Raw genomic sequence first — 21,825 nt, 5'->3', positions numbered from 1 at the left:
TTACTTCTTGTAAACATCCCTAAAGCATGTGGTTCATGAGCAAGCTCTCACGGAATGGTTAAAGTTCCCTATGAAGGTTTGTGATGGAATAGACATAGTTTGTTCTGTTTTAGCTCTACTGAAACAGAGTTACTGTCTATGACGGGTCCGTATACAGCCCTGTCAGTGACTAATAGGGAATTGAAATATTTTATTCTGACGTTTACTCAGCTAAGGGAAGAACTGGATGCCGTTCAGGTGCTACACTATCGATTTCAAAAACCACTTGTTTGTGCGAAACTGCACTGAGGTGTTTTTTGTTTCACAGACGTTAGAATTAGGGGATTTAAATAACGTACGTTTACATATTACATAAAACCAAGTAAACTGAGAGATGAGAAGGTAAGGGACTTTTTCCGGTTTTTTCGACTTGTACTATTGTGCCTGCTACCTGCAACCACCTACATTCCATATAACAAAATTAACAAGCTTCGAATTCCAGGATACAACTCTTGGGGACAACTGTAGAAGTAAGTACAAAAATGAAGTTGAGAGAGTTATAGAGAGAATGTTAGCAACTTTATCGAAATGAGAGGTAAAAATCGCATGTAACCACCAAATCTAATAAAAGATACATTCTTAAAGGAAATGATCATGAGATACATAAAAACTGGAAATAATATGGCCTATATGTCGTTAAATAATAAGGTAAACTAACTGTCTCAGAATACAAGAAAATATTGAAGTTATAAGTCTACATTCATATTAACGAGAAGGAACTAATTACATACAAAGCGCAAAGTGTCCTAGAAATGTTTTTCAGGATAGTACCTTGTTATAGCCTGGTTTGTCTTATCTTTTACGTAACATTTCTGAAAACTGAATGGTAACCATGTTACAGGATTCGTAATTAGTCCAATCTGAAACATAAGCGGAGATCGTGACAGTTAAATGAACAATGAGTAAAGAAGATACAATGAGACGTACTTAGAATAGTTTGCCTAAAGTGTAGAAGCTTGCCAGCATCTGTTATACAATGAATTTGGTGTTTTAGACCAGTCTTTAGAAAATGCTACGAAGACTGACTCTGAACTGGATGAGACATCGTTTGATTTTTTTTTGTTCGGTTTAGGGGGTTCTTCTTGGAAATGAGACAGCTATTGCAGTTAGTTTTGAAGTATTCATAATGGCGCAAAGCTATTTTCCAGATTACTTAACATTTATTATGAGGAGTGTTGCAGAAGAAGTCTACAGCGTTACGTATTTAACCCCCCCCCCCCCCCCCTCGTTTATGAGTGAACTAAATTTGATTTTTTTATTGTATCATCTATGGCCTATTTGGGACATAGCTCATTAACATGACGAAAAAGCCGTTGCGCTAATGCCTGATGGACCAAACAACTACAAAGTTTGTTCCTTGTATAGAGATGTTAAAAAACCATAGTGAGGAATGAGATTGTGAGATACGCGACACGTCGAATTCGAGGTGCTCACAGAATGGACTGGACGTACATGCTTACATTTTTACTCGTTTAGCTAACCCAGCTCAGAAATCGGTAGCAAACTGCAATGTGGACACCTGGTACAGTTGAAGACACATCATGTTTCCCACATGCCATCATGCAAAGGTCTCCACAAAAAGTCACTTGATGATCTTGTTGGCCAGCTAGTAGCTCACGAAGTTCATGTGGCTTTCTCCTAATACCAAATAAATCAAGTAACCATTAATTTTATTCCATTTGTGGAAATAAGACCCTAATACTCTCATCAGACAGAGTCCTCAGAATGGATTACCTACAAGTTGAATTTTCTATCACAAATGCTTACGTTCTGGGCCACTCATGACTGGTGGGTATCAGGGCTTCCAGTGGAGGACAAAGGCGGTTGGGAATGGTTGCAGACTCTTCGCGCCATGTGCAGGCTGTGAGGGCAGGTCTTCGTCAACATTTATTGAGCCAACGTGAGACAAAGAGGTTTTATAGGCATGTTTTGTAATGTCAAATGAACTATCACGTTAGTTCACATTTGAAGACCCTAAAAACTATTTGAGTAATGACAAACAATTTTGTAGGATCCCTGTTCGATCCAAAAGGAAGTATCCACATATAAGACGAACCATATTCCGTCGAATTTTCAGACACATTTACTTTCAATTTCGGTCTATATTTTCTGGTTACCCAATTGAGTAGATACGTTTGAGGAGGAGTAACACATCATTCAGCCTATGTTAGGCCACTATGCAGAATGTGGATGGGGGTCGTCTTGAGCTACTGGTTGGCAAGTGTAAAAGAGAAACGTTTTATGGGATTTTTTTTAATACCAATTGGATCAAATAATTACCATGTTCGTTCCATATGTAGAGATCAAAAAAAATGTGAGTGATGGGTAATAATCTTATACGATCCCTGATACTTAAAATTATGAATGTTCACAAAATGGACGAACCATACATGGTTGAATTTTGTGACGTATTTGCTTGAAGTTTGGGACTATACTGGTGGGTTGGCCAGTCGAGCAGTTGGTCCCGTAATGATCCAGTCGAATGGTGCACACTGTAGGACCTCGCAGGACTGGAGAGAGTCCACTGGCGATAGGTGGACTGGTCCACGTGGGATATGAGCGGAGGTCATCTTGAACTGCGAGTTAGATTCCATGTGTCTGTTTCTTAATACCAAATGCATCACGTAAGTACTACGTTTGTTCCATATTTGAAGACTGCAAAGACTAGTGTTACGCGAAATAAACTTACAGGATGTCTGATAAATCCAGATGAAGGTGTCGTTAAAACAGACTAACCATACACAGTCGTATTCACAAAATACGACACTTTTGCTTGCAATTTGGGACTATAGGGACAGGTTATCCAACTGTGCATTTGGGACTGTACTGACTAGTTGTCCCAACGCCAACAGTGGGCAACGCGCTGCACTGCAGAACTGGAGGCGGTCCACTGACGACATGTGAAGTTCTCCATGTGTGATATGGTTAAAAGTCTTTCCGATCTGCTGGTTGGCCAGCATGTAGCAGATGGTAGTAGATGGATTTCGTGGGATCATTTTCTAATTCCAAATGGTCCAGGTAACTGTCATGTTTGTCCCATATCAGGAGATGATATCAAAATCTGAGTTATGAGTAATGAACTTGTTGAATCCCTGATACAACCAACTAGAGGCTTCTGCAGAAGACACCTGCAATACAAGTTAATTTGCCTGCAAGTTGTGTCTGTAGTATCCAGTAATCCAGTTGAGCAGTTGGACCTGCCTATCCTGGCAAGTGGGTAGTGCGGTGTATCACGCAGACTGGAGACCCTCAAGGAGGAATTAACAGACCTCCCAGGTCATGTGGACGTCTCCACAAGGACTGCAGGTGAAGATCTTTTTGAAATGCTGGATAGCCAGTGTGTAGCACGTGTTTTTAATGGGGCTCTTTTCTAATATCAAACGGATTAAGTAACTACAACGTTTGTTCCTTATTTTTAGATGAGTTACAAGTAATGAGCTTATAGTATCCACAGAATGCACCTGTAATACGCAGTGAAATATTCAGATACGTTTGCTTGCAAGTTGGTCCTGTACTAGCATCTGGTCCAGTGGAGCAGTTGGCCCTGTAGAGGCTGGTGACCCAGTCGAGCAGTGGGTGCTGGAGTGCGCCACACGGACCAGAGACGGCCGAAGAACAGTCGTGGTCCCCTCACGTCATGTGGAGATCTCCGCGAAGGATGCGGGTGAAGGTCTTCTTGAACTGCTGGTTGGCCAGCGCGTAGCAGAAGGGGTTCATGGGGCTGTTGGCGTAGCAGAGGAAGTAGGAGAACATAAAGAGGTGCTCGTTGGTGCAGGGCGGCTGCGCGCAGAAGCCCTCGACGAGCGCCAGGATGTGGTACGGCGTCCAGCACGCGACGAACGCCCCCAGGATGAAGGAGATGGTGCGGAACGCCTTCCGCGCGCGGTTCTCCGACTTGGACTTCTGGCGGCCCGACGACTCCTTCTTGCTGGAGCGCCGCTTGCTGCCGCCGCCCTTGAAGCGCTTGCCGATGCTGCGCACGAAGTCGCGACGCGAGCCGCCCCCGAGGATAAAGCTGCCCGCAGTGCTGCCGCCGCCTCCGCCGCCCCCACTCTCCCGGGCGATCACCGTCGTGCCGCCCACACTGCTGCCAACTGCGAACAGTGAGAGGATCGGTCACAAATCCATACATATAATACACTACTGGCCATTAAAATTGCTACACCACGAAGATTACGTGCTACAGACGCGAAATTTAACAGTCAGGAAGAAGATGCTGTGGTATGCAAATGATTAGCTTCCAGTGCATTCACACAAGGTTGGCGACGGTGGCGACACCTACAACGTGCTGACATGAGGAAAGTTTCCAACCGATTTCTCATACACAAACACCAGGTTCATCTATTATTACATTTCGCTTTTCATGCAGTAAAAATGCCACATAAGGTGAGACGTTATAACTTATTAGTTATTTACTACTAACTCTATTCACAAAATACTTAACTTATTACTAATTTAGTATTCGCAATACACTCAGGAGACCATATCCATATACAGGGTGAGTCAAAAAGGACCTTACAATTTTGGAATGATATAGAAATTTATTGAGATAATTTACAGAATCGGTAGACCGGTGTTGCCTGGTGAAACGTTGTTGTGATGCCTCGTGTAAGGAGGAGAAATGCGTACGTACCATCACGTTTCCGACTTTGATAAAGGTCGGATTGTAGCCTATCGCGATTGCGGGTTATCGTATCGCGACATTGCTGCTCGTGTTGGTCGAGATCCAATGACTGTTAGCAGAATATGGAATCGGTGGTTTCAGGAGGGTAATACGGAACGCCGTGCTGGATCCCAATGGCCTCGTATCACTCCCAGTCGAAATGACAGGCATGGCTGTAACGGATCGTGCAGCCATGTCTCGATCCCTGAGTCAACACATGGGGATGTTTGCACGACAGCAACAATCTGCACGAACAGTTCGACGACGTTTGCAGCAGCATGGACTATTAGCTCGGAGATCATGGCTGCGGTTACCCTTGACGCTGCATCACAGACAGGAGCGCCTGCGATGGTGTACTCAACGACGAACCTGGGTGCACGAATGGCAAAACGTCATTTTTTCGGACGAATCCAGGTTCTGTTTATAGTATCATGATGGTCGCATTCGTGTTTGGCGACATCGCGGTGAACGCACATTGGAAGCGTGTATTCGTCATCGCCATACTGACGTATCACCCGGCGTGATGGTATGGGGTGCCATTGGTTACACGTCTCGGTCACCTCTTGTTCGCATTGACGGCACTTTGAACAGTGGACGTTACATTTCAGATGTGTTACGACCTGTGGCTCCACCCTTCACTCGATCCTTGTGGAACCCTACATTTCAGTAGGATAATGCACGACCGCATGTTGCAGAAAATGTTCGACTGCTGCCCTGGCCAGCACACTCTCCAAATCTCTCACCAACTGAAAACGTCTGGTCAATGGTGGCCGAGCAACTGGCTCGTCACAATACGCCAGTCTCTACTCTTGATGAACTGTGGTATCGTGTTGAAGCTTCATGGGCAGGTGTGCCTGTACACGCCATCCAAGCTCTGTTTGACTCATTGCCCAGGCGTATCAAGGCCATTATTACGGCCAGAGGTGGTTGTTCTGCGTACTGATTTCTCAGGATCTATGTACCCAAATTGCGTGTAAATGTAATCACATGTCAGTTCTAGTATAATATATTTGTCCAATGAATACCCGTTTATCATCTGCATTTCTTCTTGGTGTAGCAATTTTAATGGCGAGTAGTGTATGTACGTTTCAATGGCGAGATTTTAACCAAACTTGATACACATACCACTTTAGCGTCTGTAAAGAAGCACTGTGGGAATATGAACCATCTACCTGTCAAAGGGGCGTGAGAAGCCCAGGTCACTACGTCTAAATAGATAGAATATATTCATCCCGTGTTTGAGTAAGATGGCGGTTAGCGACTCGGAAATAACTTTACAGTTAATTTCAAACCTTCAGAAGACTTTTCCTCGCTGACACCCAACACAAAATGATGGGAGGAATCAGGTTCGTCTATTATTACATTTCGCTTTTCATGCAGTAAAATTGCAACATAAGGTGAGACGTTATAACTTATTAGTTATTTACTACTAACTCTATTCACAAAATACTTAACTTATTACTAATTTAGTATTCGCAATACACTCAGGAGACCATATCCATATACAGGGTGAATCAAAAAGGACCTTACAATTTTGGAATGATATAGAAATTTATTGAGATAATTTACAGAATCGGTAGATGTGTCATTGTGTAGCAAAGAACCTCGAGTTTGATTCAAGCAGTGGAACAGGGCCCAATTCCGCCCTTAGGTGCGGCAGTGCACTGCACAATTAAAGTGGCTACTTTTCCTGATGTGGAGCATGCTTGCTGTGTGTTTTGGTTTCGTGAAACGAACTCTGCAACAACTATTCGTCCTAAATTTCGCACCGAATACACTAAAGAACCTCCAAGCAGGTCTACAATTTACTCTTGGCACAAGAACTTTGCTGAGACAGGGTACACCCGTGTGTGGGAAGAAATGATAACCGGTGGGATGTTTGTCGCATCACTTCAAACCAAGATGATTCTTGACACTTTTATGTGAAACGTGAGGTTGTTTGCTATTCCGCAAGTTATCCCAATAAATTTTTGTACCACTCTTAAATAGTAAAGTCATTTTTGACTCACCGTATATACGGGTACCACTGAATGTAGCTGCAAAATCATGAAATGCAATGATCGTATGGCATTGTTGGCCGGCAGGTCCCATGCGGGTTCGGCCGCCAAACGGAACTCTTATTTCAGTTGGCGCCACATTGGGAGACTCGCGGCCGATGATGATGACAACACAGTCCGCGAGAGGAGAAAATCTCCAACATGGCCGGGAATCGAACCCGGGCCTAGTGCATGGGAGGCAAGCACGTTACCACTCGGGTAAGCAGGCGGACAGCTTTAAATGAATCCATGGCAATTTCCAACCTGCATTTCGCGGTAGTTATGTACGATTTGCTTGACGTTTTATTTTTATATTCATTACTGTCACTGTATACATTTTTACGTCACTTCTTTACGCTTTCGTAGCAATCGTTTTAAGTTTATTCGTTAGTTTGGCTGCATGTTGTGTATCATTAATAATGGAGGAATGGATAGTAAAGCTGTCTGCAACAGTAAAATTCATCTTCGCCTCCCGGCAATATTTTTTGATTGTCATTGTTGTCATGTTGCGCGCGTAACATCTGAGATCCCGGCAGAGTTCTTGAGATGCACGTCTGTGTGACCAGGCTGAAATTGCACCCGTATCTAGATTATGTCGAGTCTGAAAGATGCATTCGAAAACGAATCTTTGAACAGCAATAAACTCTCAGTTATGTTGTGTGGACTATCTCTTTAATACTGCCTCAGGATTTCCAGAGATAGAAGGATGGTTCATAAACAGGTAAATAAATTGTAGAGTATGAGATCTGTATATTTCAATTTTTAAAACAGTGAAATATTTTTAGGGACGAAATTCCATTCCTATATGTAGCGTATGTAGGTTCCTACTCTTCACCCTTTTTTTTAAGGTGGTTTGTTGCGGCCCGCTACGAATTCCTCTGCTGTCCCAACCTCTTCATCTCAGAGTAGCACTGCCAACCTACGTCCTCAGTTATTTGCTGTATGTATTGTGATATTTGTCTTCATCTATAGTTTTTGCCCTCTATAGTTCCCTCTAGTACCATGGAAGACATTCCATCATGTCTGAACAAATGTCCTATCTGAAGTGTTGCTAGAGGAGGCCGAAATGCACGCGTTTAATTACACGCTGACTGGCGTGAGGTCTGAAACAGTTAAGTGAATTAACAGTAGCAAATAAAGTACGTAGTTGATATAATACTTAACTTTAATCCACAATTGGTGTACATCGATCTTGACGGTACATGTTATAATCTCAATATCAAATGCTATGGCGCCTTGCTAGGTCGTAGCAAATGACGTAGCTGAAGGCTATGCTAACTATCGTCTCGGCAAATGAGAGCGTAGTTGTCAGTGATCCATCTCTGGCTAAGTCGGCTGTACAACTGGGGCGAGTGCTAGTACGTCTCTCTAGACCTGCCGTGTGGCGGCGCTCGGTCTGCCATCACTGACAGTGGCGACACGCGGGTCCGTCGTATACTAGCGGACCGCGGCCGATTTAAAAGCTACCACCTAGCAAGTGTGGTGTCTGGCGGTGACATCACACTATCATCCTGTCCCTTCTCCTTATCAGTGTTTTCCACATATTCCTATCCTCTCCGATTCTGTGCAGAACCTCCTCATTCCTTACCTTACCAGTCCACATAATTTTCAACATTCTTCTGTAACACGACATCTCAAATGCGTCGATTCCCTTCTGTTCCTGTTCTCCCACAGTCAATGTTTCACCACCACACAATGCTGTGCTCCAGACGTACGTCCTCAGAAATGTCTTCCTCAAATTGAGGCCTATGTTTGATACTAGTAGAATTCTCTTGGCAAGGAATGCCCTTTTTGCCGTTGCTAGCCTGCTTTTGAAGTCCCTGCTCCGTCCGTCATTGGTTAGTTTACTGCCTAGGTAGCTGAATTCTTTAACTTCACCTAATTCGCGACCATCAATCCTAATGTTAAGTTTATCGCTGTTCTCATTTCTGCTACTTCCCATTACTTTTGTCTTTCTTCGATTTTCCCTCAATCCATATTTTGTACCTATTAAATTGTTCATTCCATTCAGCAGATCACGTAATTCTTCTTCACTTTCACTCAGGATAGCAATGTCATCAGCGAATCGTATCATTGATAACCTTTCACCTTGAATTTTAATTCCACTCCTGAACCTTTGTTTTACTTCCATCATTGCTTCTTCGATGTACAGATTGAACAGTTGGGGGGATAGACTACATCCTTGTCTTACACCGTTTTTAATCTGAGCACTTCGTTCTTGGTCGCCAGTCTTATTATTTCATATTGTACATATTGTATGTTACCCGTCTGTCCCTATAGCTTACCCCTATTTTTCTCAGAATTTCGAACGTCTTAGACCATTTTATATTGTCGAATGCTTTTTCCAGGTCGACAAATCCTATGAACGTGTCTTGATTTTTCTCTAGTTTTGCTTCCATTGTCAACCGCAACGTCAGAATTGGCTCCCTTGTGCCTTTAGCTTTTCTGAAGCAAAATTGATCATCATCTAGCACATCCTCGATTTTCTTTTCCATTCTTCTGTACATTATTCTTGTGAGCAACTTGGATGCATGAATGTTAAGCCGATTGTGCGAAAATTCTCGTACTTGTCGGCTCTTGCATTCTTAGGAGTTGTGTGGATGATATTTTTCCGAAAGTCAGATGGTATGTCTACAGAATCATACACTCTACACACCAACGTGACTAGTCGTTTTGTTGCCATTTCCCCTACTGATTTTAGAAATACTGAAGGAATGTTATCTATCCATTCTGCCTTATTTGATCATGTCCTCCAACGCTCTTTTAAATTATGATTCTAATAGTGGATCTCCTATCTCTTCTAAATCGACTCCTGTTTCCTCTTCTATCACATCATTCAACTCTTCCCCCTCATAAAGGCTTTCAATGTATTCTTTCCAATTATCCACTCTCTCCTCTGAATTTAGCAGTGGAATTCCTGTTGCGCTCTTAGTGTTACCACCCTTGCTTTTCATGTCACGGAGGGTTGTTTTGACTTTCCGGTGTGCTGAATCTGTCCTTCCGACAATAATTTCTTTTTCGATTTCCTCACATCTAATATGCAACTATTTCGTCTTAACTTCCCTGCACTTCCTATTTATTTCATTCCTCTGCGACCTGTATTTCTGTATTCCTGAGTTTCCTGGAACGCTTTTGTACTTCTTCCTTTCATCAGTCAAATGAAGTATTTCTTCTGTTGCCCATGGTTTCTTCACAGTTACCTTCTTTGTTCCTATGTTTTTCTTTCCAACTTCTGTGATTGCCCTTTTTTGATATGTCCATTCCTTTCAAACTGTACTGCATACTGACCTGTTCGTTATTGCTGTATCTCTAGTCTTAGAAACCTTCAAGCGTGTCTCGTCATCTCTTAGTACTTCCGTATCCCACTTCTTTGCATAGTGATTCTTCCTAATTAATGCCTTAAACTTCAGACTACTCTTCGTCACTACTACATTGTGATCTGAGTCAATGTGTACTCCTGGGTAAGCTTTACAATTCAGTATCTGATTACGGAATCTCTGTCTGACCACTAACTAATCTAACTGAAATCTTCCCGTATCATCTGGCCTTTTACAAATATACCATTTCCTCTTGTGATTCTTGAATCGAGTATTCGCTATTATTAGGTGAAACTTCTTACAGAACTCAGTCCTCTCTCATTCCTTGTCCCAAGTCCATATTCTCCTGTAACCTTTTCTTATACTCCTTCCGCTACAACTACATCCCACTCTCACATGACTTTTAGATTTTCGTCTCCCTTTACGTACTGTATTCCCCTGCCAATATCCTCACATTCTTTCTCTACCTCTCATCCTTAGGAATAGCAAAAGGCGCGAGATTTAGTCCACCGCAGGCCTTGCTTGGGAAGTAAAGGGCGGGTCGTGCTCACCGTCGACGCTTTCGTTGTCGGAGTGCAGCGTGCGGACGGTGTCTGTGCGAGAGACGCCGCCCGCGGTGGTGGCGGCAGTCGCTGGTGGCGGCGCCGGCGTCGTCGGGGGCGGCGCCAGCGTCGCGACGGGGGCGGCGGGGTGCTGCTCCACCACGGTGGTCACCGCGTCCTGGGGGCCGCGGAGGCGCACCGCCGTCTCCACCTTGGCCACCGGCGGCGCTTCCGGGGGCGGCGCCGGGGGTGGGGGATCCGCCTGCGAAGGAAAAAGGTGCGGTCAAGCTCGCTGACAATCAATGTAACCCAAAACTTTATTTACCCTTTAACACTGGAAACCAATTGTTGTTGTTGTGGTCATCATTCGGATGACTGGTTTGATGCAGCTCTCTCTACCCTGTGAAAGCCTCTTCATCTCAGAATAACTAGTGCAACCTACATCCGTTTGAACTTGGTCACTGATCTCTTGATCTTCCTGCACAATTTTTAATTGTCGACCCCATTTACTTCCGTACATTACCGAACTGACTTCTGCTCGATGCCTCAGTATGTGTATTATCAATCGATCCCATCTTTTGGTCAAGTTGAACCATAATACTCCATGCCGCCGGCCAGAGTGGCCGAGCGGTTCTAGGCGCTGCATCCTGGAACAGCGCGACCGCTGCGGTCGCAGGTTCGAATCCTGCCTCGGACATGGTTGTGTCTGATGTCTTTAGGTTAGTTAGGTTCAAGTAGTTCTAACAAGGGAACATCCCCATCACACCCCCCTCAGATTTAGTTATAAGTTGGCACAGTGGATAGGCCTTGAAAAACTGAACACAGGTCGATCGAGAAAACAGGAAGTTGTGTGGAACTATGAAAAAATAAGCAAAATATACAAACTGGGTCGTCCATGCCTAAGATAGGCAATATTAAGGACAATGTAAAGCGAGGAGCTCCGTGGTCCCGTAGTTAGCGTGAACAGCTGCGGAGTGAGAGGTCCTTGGTTCAAAACTTCCCTCGACCGAAAATTTTAACTTTTTATTTTCAGTTTATGTGAAAAACTCTTATGTTTTCATCACTTTTTTTGGAGTGATTATTACATCCACAAGAAAACCTAAATCGGGCAAGGTAGAAGAAACTTTTCACCCATTCGCCAAGTGTACTAGTTAGGTGGGTCGACAACATATTCCTGTCATGTGACGCACATGCTGTCACCAGTGTCGTGTACAAAATATCAGACGTGTTTTCCTGTGGAGGAATTGGTTGACCTATGACCTTGCAATCAAATGTTTTCGGTTCCCATTAGAGAGGCACGTCCTTTCGTCAACTAATCACACGGTTTTACGGTGCGGTCGCAAAACGCAGAAACTAAACTTATTACAGTGAACAGAGACGTCAATGAACGAACGGACAGATCATAACTTTGCGAAAATAAAGAAAGCAAAATTTTCAGTGGAGGGCAGATTTGAACCAAGGACCTCTCGTTTCGCAGCTGTTCAAGCTAACCACGGCGCTCCTCGCCTCACATTGCCCTTAATATTGCCTATCTTACGCATGGACGACCCATTTTGTATATTTTGCTTATTTTTTCATAGTTAAACACAACTTCTTCCTGTTTTCTCGATTGATCTGTGTTCAGTTTTTCAAGGCCTATCCATAGTGCCAACTTATAACTAAATCTGAGGGGGGTGCGATGGGGATGTTCCCTTGTAAGTACTAGGGGACTGATGACCTCAGAAGTTAAGTCCCATAGCGCTCAGAGCCATTTGATTTGATTTACTCCTTGCCATATCTCTACAATAGTCAACCGATGACCGCATCTAATCTTCAGCATTCTTCTGTAGCATCATATTTCAAGAGCTTCTATTCTCATCCTGCGAGCACTGCTAATTGCCACGTTACACTTCAATATAACCCTTTATCTGACGTCCAACAAGGCATGATCATTGACCTTCGGGCCGGCAGAAGTGTTTCCTAAAAGGCTATGTTTGTAAATTGTTTGTGTGGAGCCGTAGTTAAAGCATACTGTCCGTGGCAAAACGGCGCTGTCCGAAACCGGTGCCGAGGCAACTGTGGTCCGCCATGAGTCACACATGGCAGGGGTGAATGACAGCTGCGGTGGTGTACGGACGAACAGACGTGCAGCTGTTGAATGAGTGACAGTGCAGATTAACCAGGGGGCTAACAACAGTGTCTCCCCAACGACTGTTCAGAGAACGTTGCCGTGTGTGGACCCCGGCAGCAGGCGTCTGGTTCATGCACCCATGCTGACTGCTCTTTACCGGCGACGATGGTTGCAATTTGCTCGCAAATGTCGCAACCGGACGTCCGCTGAATGACAACAGGTGGCCTCTTCAGATGACTCGCGTTTTATGCCCCGTCACACTGACGGCCGTAAGTGTATACTGTGTGAGCTCTTCATTTTTCAAGGCACATTGGATCAACACACGTACGAACCTACCCTTGGGAGTCCACGTCAGCCACTACACGGAGTTTGGTTTTCACCGTCACAAATGGCACCTACCAGCAGGATAATGCAATGTTTCACACAACTCACAGTGCGTGTGTGTGTGTGTGTGGTTCGAAGAGCCTCAGGACGAGTTTACCGTACTCTCCTGGCCACCAAACTCCCCGGATTTAAACACAACTGAGAATCTTTGCCAACACTTCTATCGGTCTGTTCGCGCCGTGGATCCTCTGTCGACAAACCCAGCGCAGCTGGAGTCGACACGGCTCCAGATCCCTGTTGGTACCATACAGAGCCTCAGTGACACCCTCCCTGCACGTCTTGCATCGGTTCCCTCTGCAGAAGGTGATTAGTCAGGCTTTTGAGAGCTGGTCACATTAATGTGACTGCACAGTGAATCTATGTGTCTTAAAACACGGGCGCGTTAGTAAACTTGCAAAATATGTGATTATGGTATAAACCGTATTTACACGGTAAGTTAAGTATCGCGTCGTGTTTCTATCCGAAAATGATGTGTGCAATGTATGTATTGTAACGTATTGCCACCACTTCCAGTTTTTAGTATCTACAGGGTGGCGCAGGGAAACGGGAAATTTCGAAATAACGTCATTTCCATGAATGAATTCATAAAACTCGTAATTTATTAACGAAAGTGAATGTATTCAGTATGCCATTTTTCTGTGTGTCATTACAATCAAAATGTCCAAAAGTGTCTCTTTACTTTTTGAAGATGACATCGGAAAGATGTGCTCCCATTCGGCATTCACACTTTAACAGCCTGTTATGAAAGCTCTGGAATGCGCCGTGTAGCAAATCTTGGGAAATTGCAGTGATTTCGTTTCCAATGTTCTCCTTCAGTTCATGGATTGTTGCAGGACGTGTACGGTACACCTTGCCTTTAAGATATCCCCACAGGAAGAAGTCGCACACACTAAGATCAGGGGATCTCGCAGGCCATGCAATGTCACCGTTACGTGAAATAATGCGTCTTCCAAACAATTGACGAACTGCTGCCCTCGATTGTAGAGCAGTGTGTGACGTGGCTCCGTCCTGCTGAAACCACATGTTTTCGACGTTAAGATTAAGCTCGTACAGTCTCGGTGTAAAGAATGTTTGAAGCATTTCAACATATCGAGCGGATGTTACTGTCACTGCACTACCATCCTCACGTTCAAAAAAATAAGGGCCGATAACTCCATGACATGATACAGCACACCATATTGTGACCTTGGTGCTATGTAGTGGTCGCTGGTGAAACTCTCAAGGATTGTCCTGCGCCCAATAACGAAAATTCTGTTTGTTCACGAATCCGTTCAGGTGGAAATGGGCTTCGTCTGATACCCATAAGTTACCAAGGAAATTCGCGACCTCGTTGATTTTAGCCAATGTCTGGCTACTAAACTCCATAGGTGACGCTGGGTCTCGTTCATGTAAGTGTTGCACAATCTGCAACTTATAGCGATGGAAGTCTAATTCGTGCAGTATACTTTGTAAGCTTCGTCTCTTAATCCCTAGCGAAGATGCATGCTGTCGAACGGAGCGGCGAGGACCTCTCTCCATTGCAGCTCTAGCAGCTGCAATGTTCTCTGTGGTACGTACCGTTGGAACGCCACCTGGAGGTTTCTTTTTCAAGGCAGATCCTGTTTCTTCAAACTAACGCACCCACGTTGTAATCGCATGCGCAGATGGGACACGTCCATGACGTCCAAGCTGGTAATGCTGTCGAAATGTTCTCTGCGCGGCAGTCGCACTATCACCATTTTTGTAAAACGCTCTCACAGCTAGTGCATGTTTCGCACCAGTCCAATTCCCCATGATTACTGTATGGCAATGCGTTCACATCTATTGTGCAAAGTTTCGAACATCTGCCGGCGCTACAGTGCTGCCAACTGTAACGTTCAAAATGTCCCGTTCCCCTGCGCCACCCTGTACATCTACATGTATACTCCGCTAGCCACCAAGCGGTGTGTGGCGGAGGGCACTATTCGCGCCAAAGTCATATTTCCTTCTTCTGTTCCACTTGCGGATCGCGCGAGCGAAAACGACTGTCTAAACGCCTCAGTACGAGCTCTAATTTCCCTTATCTTTGAATGGTGAACATTGTGCGATTTGAAAGTGGGTGGTAATAATATATGCTCTACAGCCACGGCGAAGATCGGATTTTGGAATTTAGTGAGTAGCCCCTTCCGTTTAGCAAGTCGTCTATCTGCAAGTGTTTGTCCCACTTCAAACTTTCTATGAGATTTGTAACGCTCTCGTGATGGCTAAATGAACCAGTCACGAATCTTGCCGCTCTTCTTTGGACCTTCTCAATCTCTTCAATCAGACCCAACTGGTAAGGGTCCCATACAGACGAACTAACGTATTGTAAGCAATTTTCTTTGTTGAAGGACTGTATCGCTTCAGGATTCTACCAATAAACCGCTATCTCGAGTTCGCCTTACCCGTTACTTGTGTAATCTGATCGTTTCAAAAATGGTTCAAATGGCTCTGAGCACTATGGGACTCAACAGCTTAGGTCATAAGTCCCCTAGAACTTAGAACTACTTAAACCTAACTAACCTAAGGACATCACACACACCCATGCCCGAGGCAGGATTCGAACCTGCGACCGTAGCAGTCCCGCGGTTCCGGACTGCAGCGCCAGAACCGCTAGACCACCGCGGCCGGCTCTGATCGTTTCATTTGACATCATTTGGAATAGTCACACCTAGATACTTGACGGATGTTACCGCTTCCAAAGACCGGGCATTTATTTTGTACTCTTACATTAATGGGGTTTTTCGTTTTGTTACACGCAGTAGGTTACACTTACTAATATTGAGAGATAACTGACAGTATTACACTACGCATTTATTTTCTGCAAATTCTCATTGATCTGTTCACAACTTTCGTCTGATACTACATTCCTGTAGACTTTAGCATCGTTCGCAAACAGTCTAATGCCGCTGTCAATACCATCAACTAGATCGTGTATGTAAATCGTAAAAAGCAACGGACCTATTACGCTGCCCTGGGGCACACCTAATGTTACGCTTGTTTCTGTTGAAGTCTCTCCATTCAGGACGACATATTGCTCTCTGTCTGTTAGAAAACTTTCAATCCAACCGTATATGTCATCAGATAGACCGTAAGCGCGCACTTTTTCGGGCCATCGAAAGTGCAGAACTGAGTCGAACGCCTTTCGAAAGTCGTGGAACATGGCATCAAACGGGGAGCTGGTATCTAGAGCCCGTTGTATATCATGCACAAAGAGGGCCAGCTGTGTCTCGCATGACCGCTGTTTCCAAAAACCGTGCTGGTTTCTGCAGATGAGCTTCTCAGAGTCTAGAAATGTCATTATGTCTGAACACAAAATATGTGCCATGATTCTACAACAAATCGATGTCAGTGAAATTGGCCAGTAATTAGGTGCATCCGATTTTGTACCCTTTTTATAGATTGCTATGACCTGGGCCTTCTTCCAGTCCCGTGGAACTTTCCTCTGTCCCAGCGATCTCTGATGAATATAAATGGAGCTATATTTGTAGCATAGTCAACATAAAATGTTACGGGGATACCGTCTGGGCCAGATGCCTTCCTGGCGTCTAAGGATCTTAACTGTTTTACAATTCCAGATACACTAAACACTATGTTAGCCATCCTTGCGTTTTTTCGATGAGTGAAAGGGGGAATGGTGCTGCAGTCCTCTGCCGTAAACGAGCTTTTAAAAGCTAGGTTTAGAATTTCTGCCTTCTGTTTATCATCATCCATTACATTACCCGTACTGTCGGCAAGAAAAGGTATTGGATTATGATGTTCAAAGAATAGTGCGTCACTGAATTAGAACGAAGCTAGTGTACAGTGAACAAGTGTATGGTAGGAGAAGAGCGATTTTCTGTACCTGTAAAATCTGTGCATCGTACGACAAGAACAGGTTGTCAAAATTTTCTAATCGCAAATAAAATGGGAAGGGACCGCTTATTTTCAAATATACTTTTTGTGAAAGCCAAGATCGCCTGATTTTAAGACCTTTATTCCAGTTACTGGTATCGACAGTATCCTGATGTCACCTTCAGACTGGCATTACACTTTGCGTATGTGTTCATATACATACATCGTCGACATTTTGAGAACGAAGTGTAAGTTTGTGAACATATAAGGAAAGTGTAATGCCAGTCCGAAGATAACAGCACGATCTGTCGAAACTAATAATTGGTATAAAGGTCTTAAAATCAAGTGACCTTGGCTTTCACCATATATCCATACACAGATCGTCACAACAACATGTCTAAGTTACACTTAATTTCAGCCACGGAGCGTCTTCAATAACACAGGCCAACGATGGAAAACTTTTTTGCTGAAAATACCTTAATTTGATGTTTTTAGGGTAGGAAATCCAAATATGATACTTAAAAAACTTTGTCACCCACCATTTCTTCACATTTTACAGTTAAATTTATTAAATTAACCGATCTTTAAAGAATTTAACAGCTTTTATATAGATAAAATAATTTTAAAAGGAGGTGTAATGAATGTAGATGACGTTGGTAACACTGCTGAAAAAACATTTACTGGCAAAAAAGGTCGATTCTATTTTTGTGTTAACAAATGGTGTTTTGTTAACTGTCAACCTAACTTTACTTGCCCGTTTCCTGTACATGTGCTTAGTACAATGTCTAAACATAGTTGTAAAAAAAATCTGCTGACAGTTTTTGTTATATTTGTGGTGAATTTGTGATTAGAAAACACCAAAGAAAAATTGCAGACTTTGTGAAAAAAGGTTTATCTGTCATACTTTGGATCTAAACTTGGTGATCAAGATAAATCTTGGGCGCATCATAAGGTATGTTATGTGTGTGTCGAAGATCTGAGAAGATGGTCCAAAAAGGAGAAAAGCTGTTCCTATGATATGGAAGGAGCCAAGAAATCATTCCGATGATTGCTACTTTTTCGGTGTTGATATTACTGGTCATAATTCGAAAAAAAAAGGTAATAAGCTTCCCTAACCTTCTGCCTGCCATCCGACCAGTAGGGCATGGTGTAGATTTGCCGGTTCCTGAACCACCAGATGATTTAAATTCTATAACAACAGAAGTATTTTCTGATGTACAATCCGATTTAGATGAATCAGCTGATGATGAATTCCATCGTAATACAGAAAGTCTAGAGCCCAAATTCTTAACTCAGACCGAGCTTAACGATTTGGTTAGGGATCTGGGCTTAACGAAACGAAAAGCTGAATTGTTTGGCACTAGATTGAAAGAAAAGAACTTAGTGGCAGTTGGAACGAGCATATACATGTATAGAAAGAGAGAGCAAAAATTTTACAAGTTTTTTCGACAAGAAGGTGATTTAGTGTACTGCTCAGGCATTCGCGGCCTGATGAATGATTTTGGTATTGAAAAAAAATGGTTAAAATGAGTTTGAGCACTATGGGACTTAACTGCTGAGGTTATCAGTCCCCTAGGACGTAGAACTACTTAAACCTAACTAACCTAAGGACATCACACACATCCATGCCCGAGGCAGGATTCGAACCTGCGACCGTAGTGGTCGCCCGGTTCCAGACTGCAGCGCCTAGAACCGCTCGGCCACTCCGGCCGGCGAATACAAAAAGGAACACTGTAGGCTGTTTAGTGATGCATCCAAAACTAGTAATGGAAAAACGCTACCAAGGCTTCTGGAAACCAACATAATGGGGGACTACTGTAGGTCACTTCACCGAGAAGTTCAGCAAGCGATTCATCGTAGAAAAAGCTACACAAGAAGCTTCAAAGAAAAAAGAGAAAGAAAATACAAACCAATTCCACCTGAATAGTGAAACCTCTGTTAACTGTAAATACAAGCCATGCTTATGTTGTAACAAAGCGTTCCATTAATTTCCCCATTTACCGTATAGCATAGGATTTTTATACTATATAATAAAAAGCATATTGCTCAAAAACTATGGGTGATACAGAAAAACTAAGGCTAGATTTGGATTCAGCTCCTAAAAATCTATAAAGATCAGCTATCAAAGTAAAAAGAGTTTAAAAAAAAATTTTTTTCGTTGGCCTGTGTAATTTGCCACTACTCTTTCTAGAGTCAGTTTTCAGGACATTATTTCAGACATTTCAAGACAAGTTGAGCCAAAAGCAAAACTGGTAAATGGAGTGTTGACACAAATGATTTCGTGACGTCGTACGACACTCAGAAAACTCTTACGTCAATTGACTGGCCACGGAAGTCTTCACAAGTATGTTGGTAAGGGTAACGAATCCAACCAAAGCTCTGTAATGGGATGGATCTCAAACAGCACGGTCTACTCCTTGGAGGATAGAGAATGAAACAGGCGTCTGAAAGGTAATAATTATAAATCATTTATTGTAGCTATCAATATCGTGAAATTGGGTAACTTTGTGATGGAGGCATTACGCTGTGGTCACAATGCGCTGTAACACTTTATGTTTTTAAGTACTGGAACTCGAGTCAGCATGCAACACGTGACTCGGCTGCAGCGTATTCCAGCGGAGTGCTGTCATTAGCGACGGAGACAAAAGGTACGTGTATTACGCTTGAGCTGTTCACAACGCCATTGTGCTGGCAGTTTGAAAAACGAGATTGTACATTTCTTGGAAACATTTCGCTACTGCCGATAACTTACAAGAGCTGACTAACTGAAGGCGGGTTGATGTAAGTAAATTACGTGCGCAGACAATACTGTGTAAGACTTAAATTTTACAGAGATAGTCTTCAGCCATTGCAAAGTGGGAAAAGGCTTTTTTCCGTAGATAATAGGGGTAACTTCGTGGCAGCACATATATAACCAAAAACAAGACTGGCAGTAGAAATTGTAGAAAGCAAGCCCAAAGCCCCGTTAACGACGTTAGGGAATGATTTACTAAAAAAAGGCAAAGTTTTATTTCGTTTTGTAAGTTTTTTTTTTTGAGTTTAGTTAACAGTTGTTGAGAATATTGTGCTAAATTTGTCATCACTTTGAAGAAAGATCCTTTATCATTTAGCTACACTATAGCAGGTCAGCAACTGGAAGCAGTTAATTCCATAAATTATCTAGGAGTACACATTAGGAGTGATTTAAAATGGAATGACCATATAAAATTAATCGTCGGTAAAGCAGATGCCAGACTGAGATTCATTGGAAGAATCCTAAGGAAATACAACCCGAAAACAAAGGAAGTAGGTTACAGTACACTTGTTCGCCCGCTGCTTGAATACTGCTCACCGGTGTGGGATCCGTACCAGATATGGTTGATAGAAGAGAGAGAGAAGATCCAACGGAGAGCAGCGCGCTTCGTTACAGGATCATTTAGTAATCGCGAAAGTGTTACGGAGATGGTAGATAAACTCTAGACTCTGCAAGAGAGACGCTCAGTAGCTCGGTAAGGGCTTTTGTTGAAGTTTCGAGAACATACCTTCACCGAGGAGTCAAGCAGTATATTGTTCCCTCCTACGTATATCTCGCGAAGAGAGCACGAGGATAAAATCAGAGAGATTAGAGCCCATACAGAAGCATACCGACAGTATTTCTTTTCACGAACAATACGAGACTGGAATAGAAGGGAGAACCGATAGAGGTACTCAAAGTACCCTCCGCTACACACCGTCAGGTGGCTTGCGGAGTATGGATGTAGATGTAGATGTTTCTTCTGATATCACTGCTTTATAACTAAGCGTCTAACACTTTTGATTAAATACCTTATATGATCTTTTGTGATACGGTTCCACAGAATAAATAGAAAGGTTTTTTTTTTTTTTTTTTTTTTTTTTTTTTACAAAGCCTTGCTGGATGCAGTTTAACTTTTACATTTTTATTAGCTCTCAATGAGGGTAGACCTACAATTATTTGTATTTGAAGAAAATTAGGAAAAATGAACCACACCAAATTGATAAACTTAACAAAATTGTAATACTCCGTATTTCTAATACCTCACTGCACACAAAAACATTAGTGCTGTCAAAACTGGAGGATCAATGTTATTAAATTCCATCTACCCTTTTAGACAAAAAAAGTAAATAGACGCACCATGAAGGAATTATGGGAATGGAACGGAAATTGGTAAATGCGAGGTTCATGTGCAGACAAACAAACGATTACAATTTCAGAAAAAAATTGGACGATATATTCAAGACAAAGAGCTTCATAGCCGGAAGAAGTCGTTTATCCACTTCTGGCTCTTATGCAAGTAGTTATCCGGCTTCGCATTGGTGTTGTTGGATGTCCTCCTAGGGGATATCGTGCCAAATTCTGCCGAATTGGCGTGTTAGGTCGTCAAAAGCCCAAGCTGACTGGAGGAACCTCCACATAATACTCCAAGCGTTCCCAGTTGCAGAGAGATCCGGCGACCTCGCTGGCCAAGTTAGGGTTTTGCAGGCACGAAGACAAGCAGTAGAAAAGCTCGTCGTGTGCGGGCTATCGTTATCTTGTTGAAAAGTAGGCCTAGATGGCTTGCTATGAAGAGCAACAAAAGGTGACATACAAAATACGATCAATGGACTGCTGCGACCTAAGGGTGCTGCGGAAGACAAGTGAAGGGATCCTTCTATAAAAAGAGACGGCACCCCAGAGCATCATTTCTGGTTGTCAGGCCATACAGCGGGTGACATTCAGGATGGTATCCCAGGAAAACTAGGGAAACTAGAAAATCTGAAAAGGGAAATGCAAAGGCTCAATCTAGATATAGTAGGGGTCAGTGAAGTGAAGTGGAAGGAAGACATGCATTTCTGGTCAGATGAGTATCGGGTAATATCAACACCAGCAGACAAGGGTATAACAGGTGTAGGATTCGTTATGAAT

The 21,825-nt window shown here is 43.2% G+C and overlaps 1 protein-coding gene across 1 annotated transcript in view; it reads right to left on the bottom strand.

Annotated features, from left to right (window-relative positions):
• Positions 1–3,669: 3,669 nt before the first annotated feature.
• LOC126109504 (5-hydroxytryptamine receptor 2A) overlaps positions 3,670–21,825 on the bottom strand; it is a 285,596-nt gene continuing 267,440 nt past the window's right edge. The window contains exons 11-13 of the mRNA XM_049914527.1: positions 10,720–10,859; positions 10,523–10,530; positions 3,670–4,133 (exon numbers count right to left, since the gene is read on the bottom strand). Of these exons, the coding sequence (XP_049770484.1) occupies positions 3,670–4,133; positions 10,523–10,530; positions 10,720–10,859 (612 nt within the window). The remainder of the gene's footprint in view (positions 4,134–10,522; positions 10,531–10,719; positions 10,860–21,825) is intronic.

The sequence above is a fragment of the Schistocerca cancellata genome, chromosome 12 (assembly GCF_023864275.1).
Source record: "Schistocerca cancellata isolate TAMUIC-IGC-003103 chromosome 12, iqSchCanc2.1, whole genome shotgun sequence".
Classification (NCBI taxonomy): Eukaryota; Metazoa; Arthropoda; class Insecta; order Orthoptera; family Acrididae; genus Schistocerca; species Schistocerca cancellata.
Note: the sequence above shows the minus strand (reverse complement) of the source record. Positions and strands in the feature narration are given on the sequence as shown.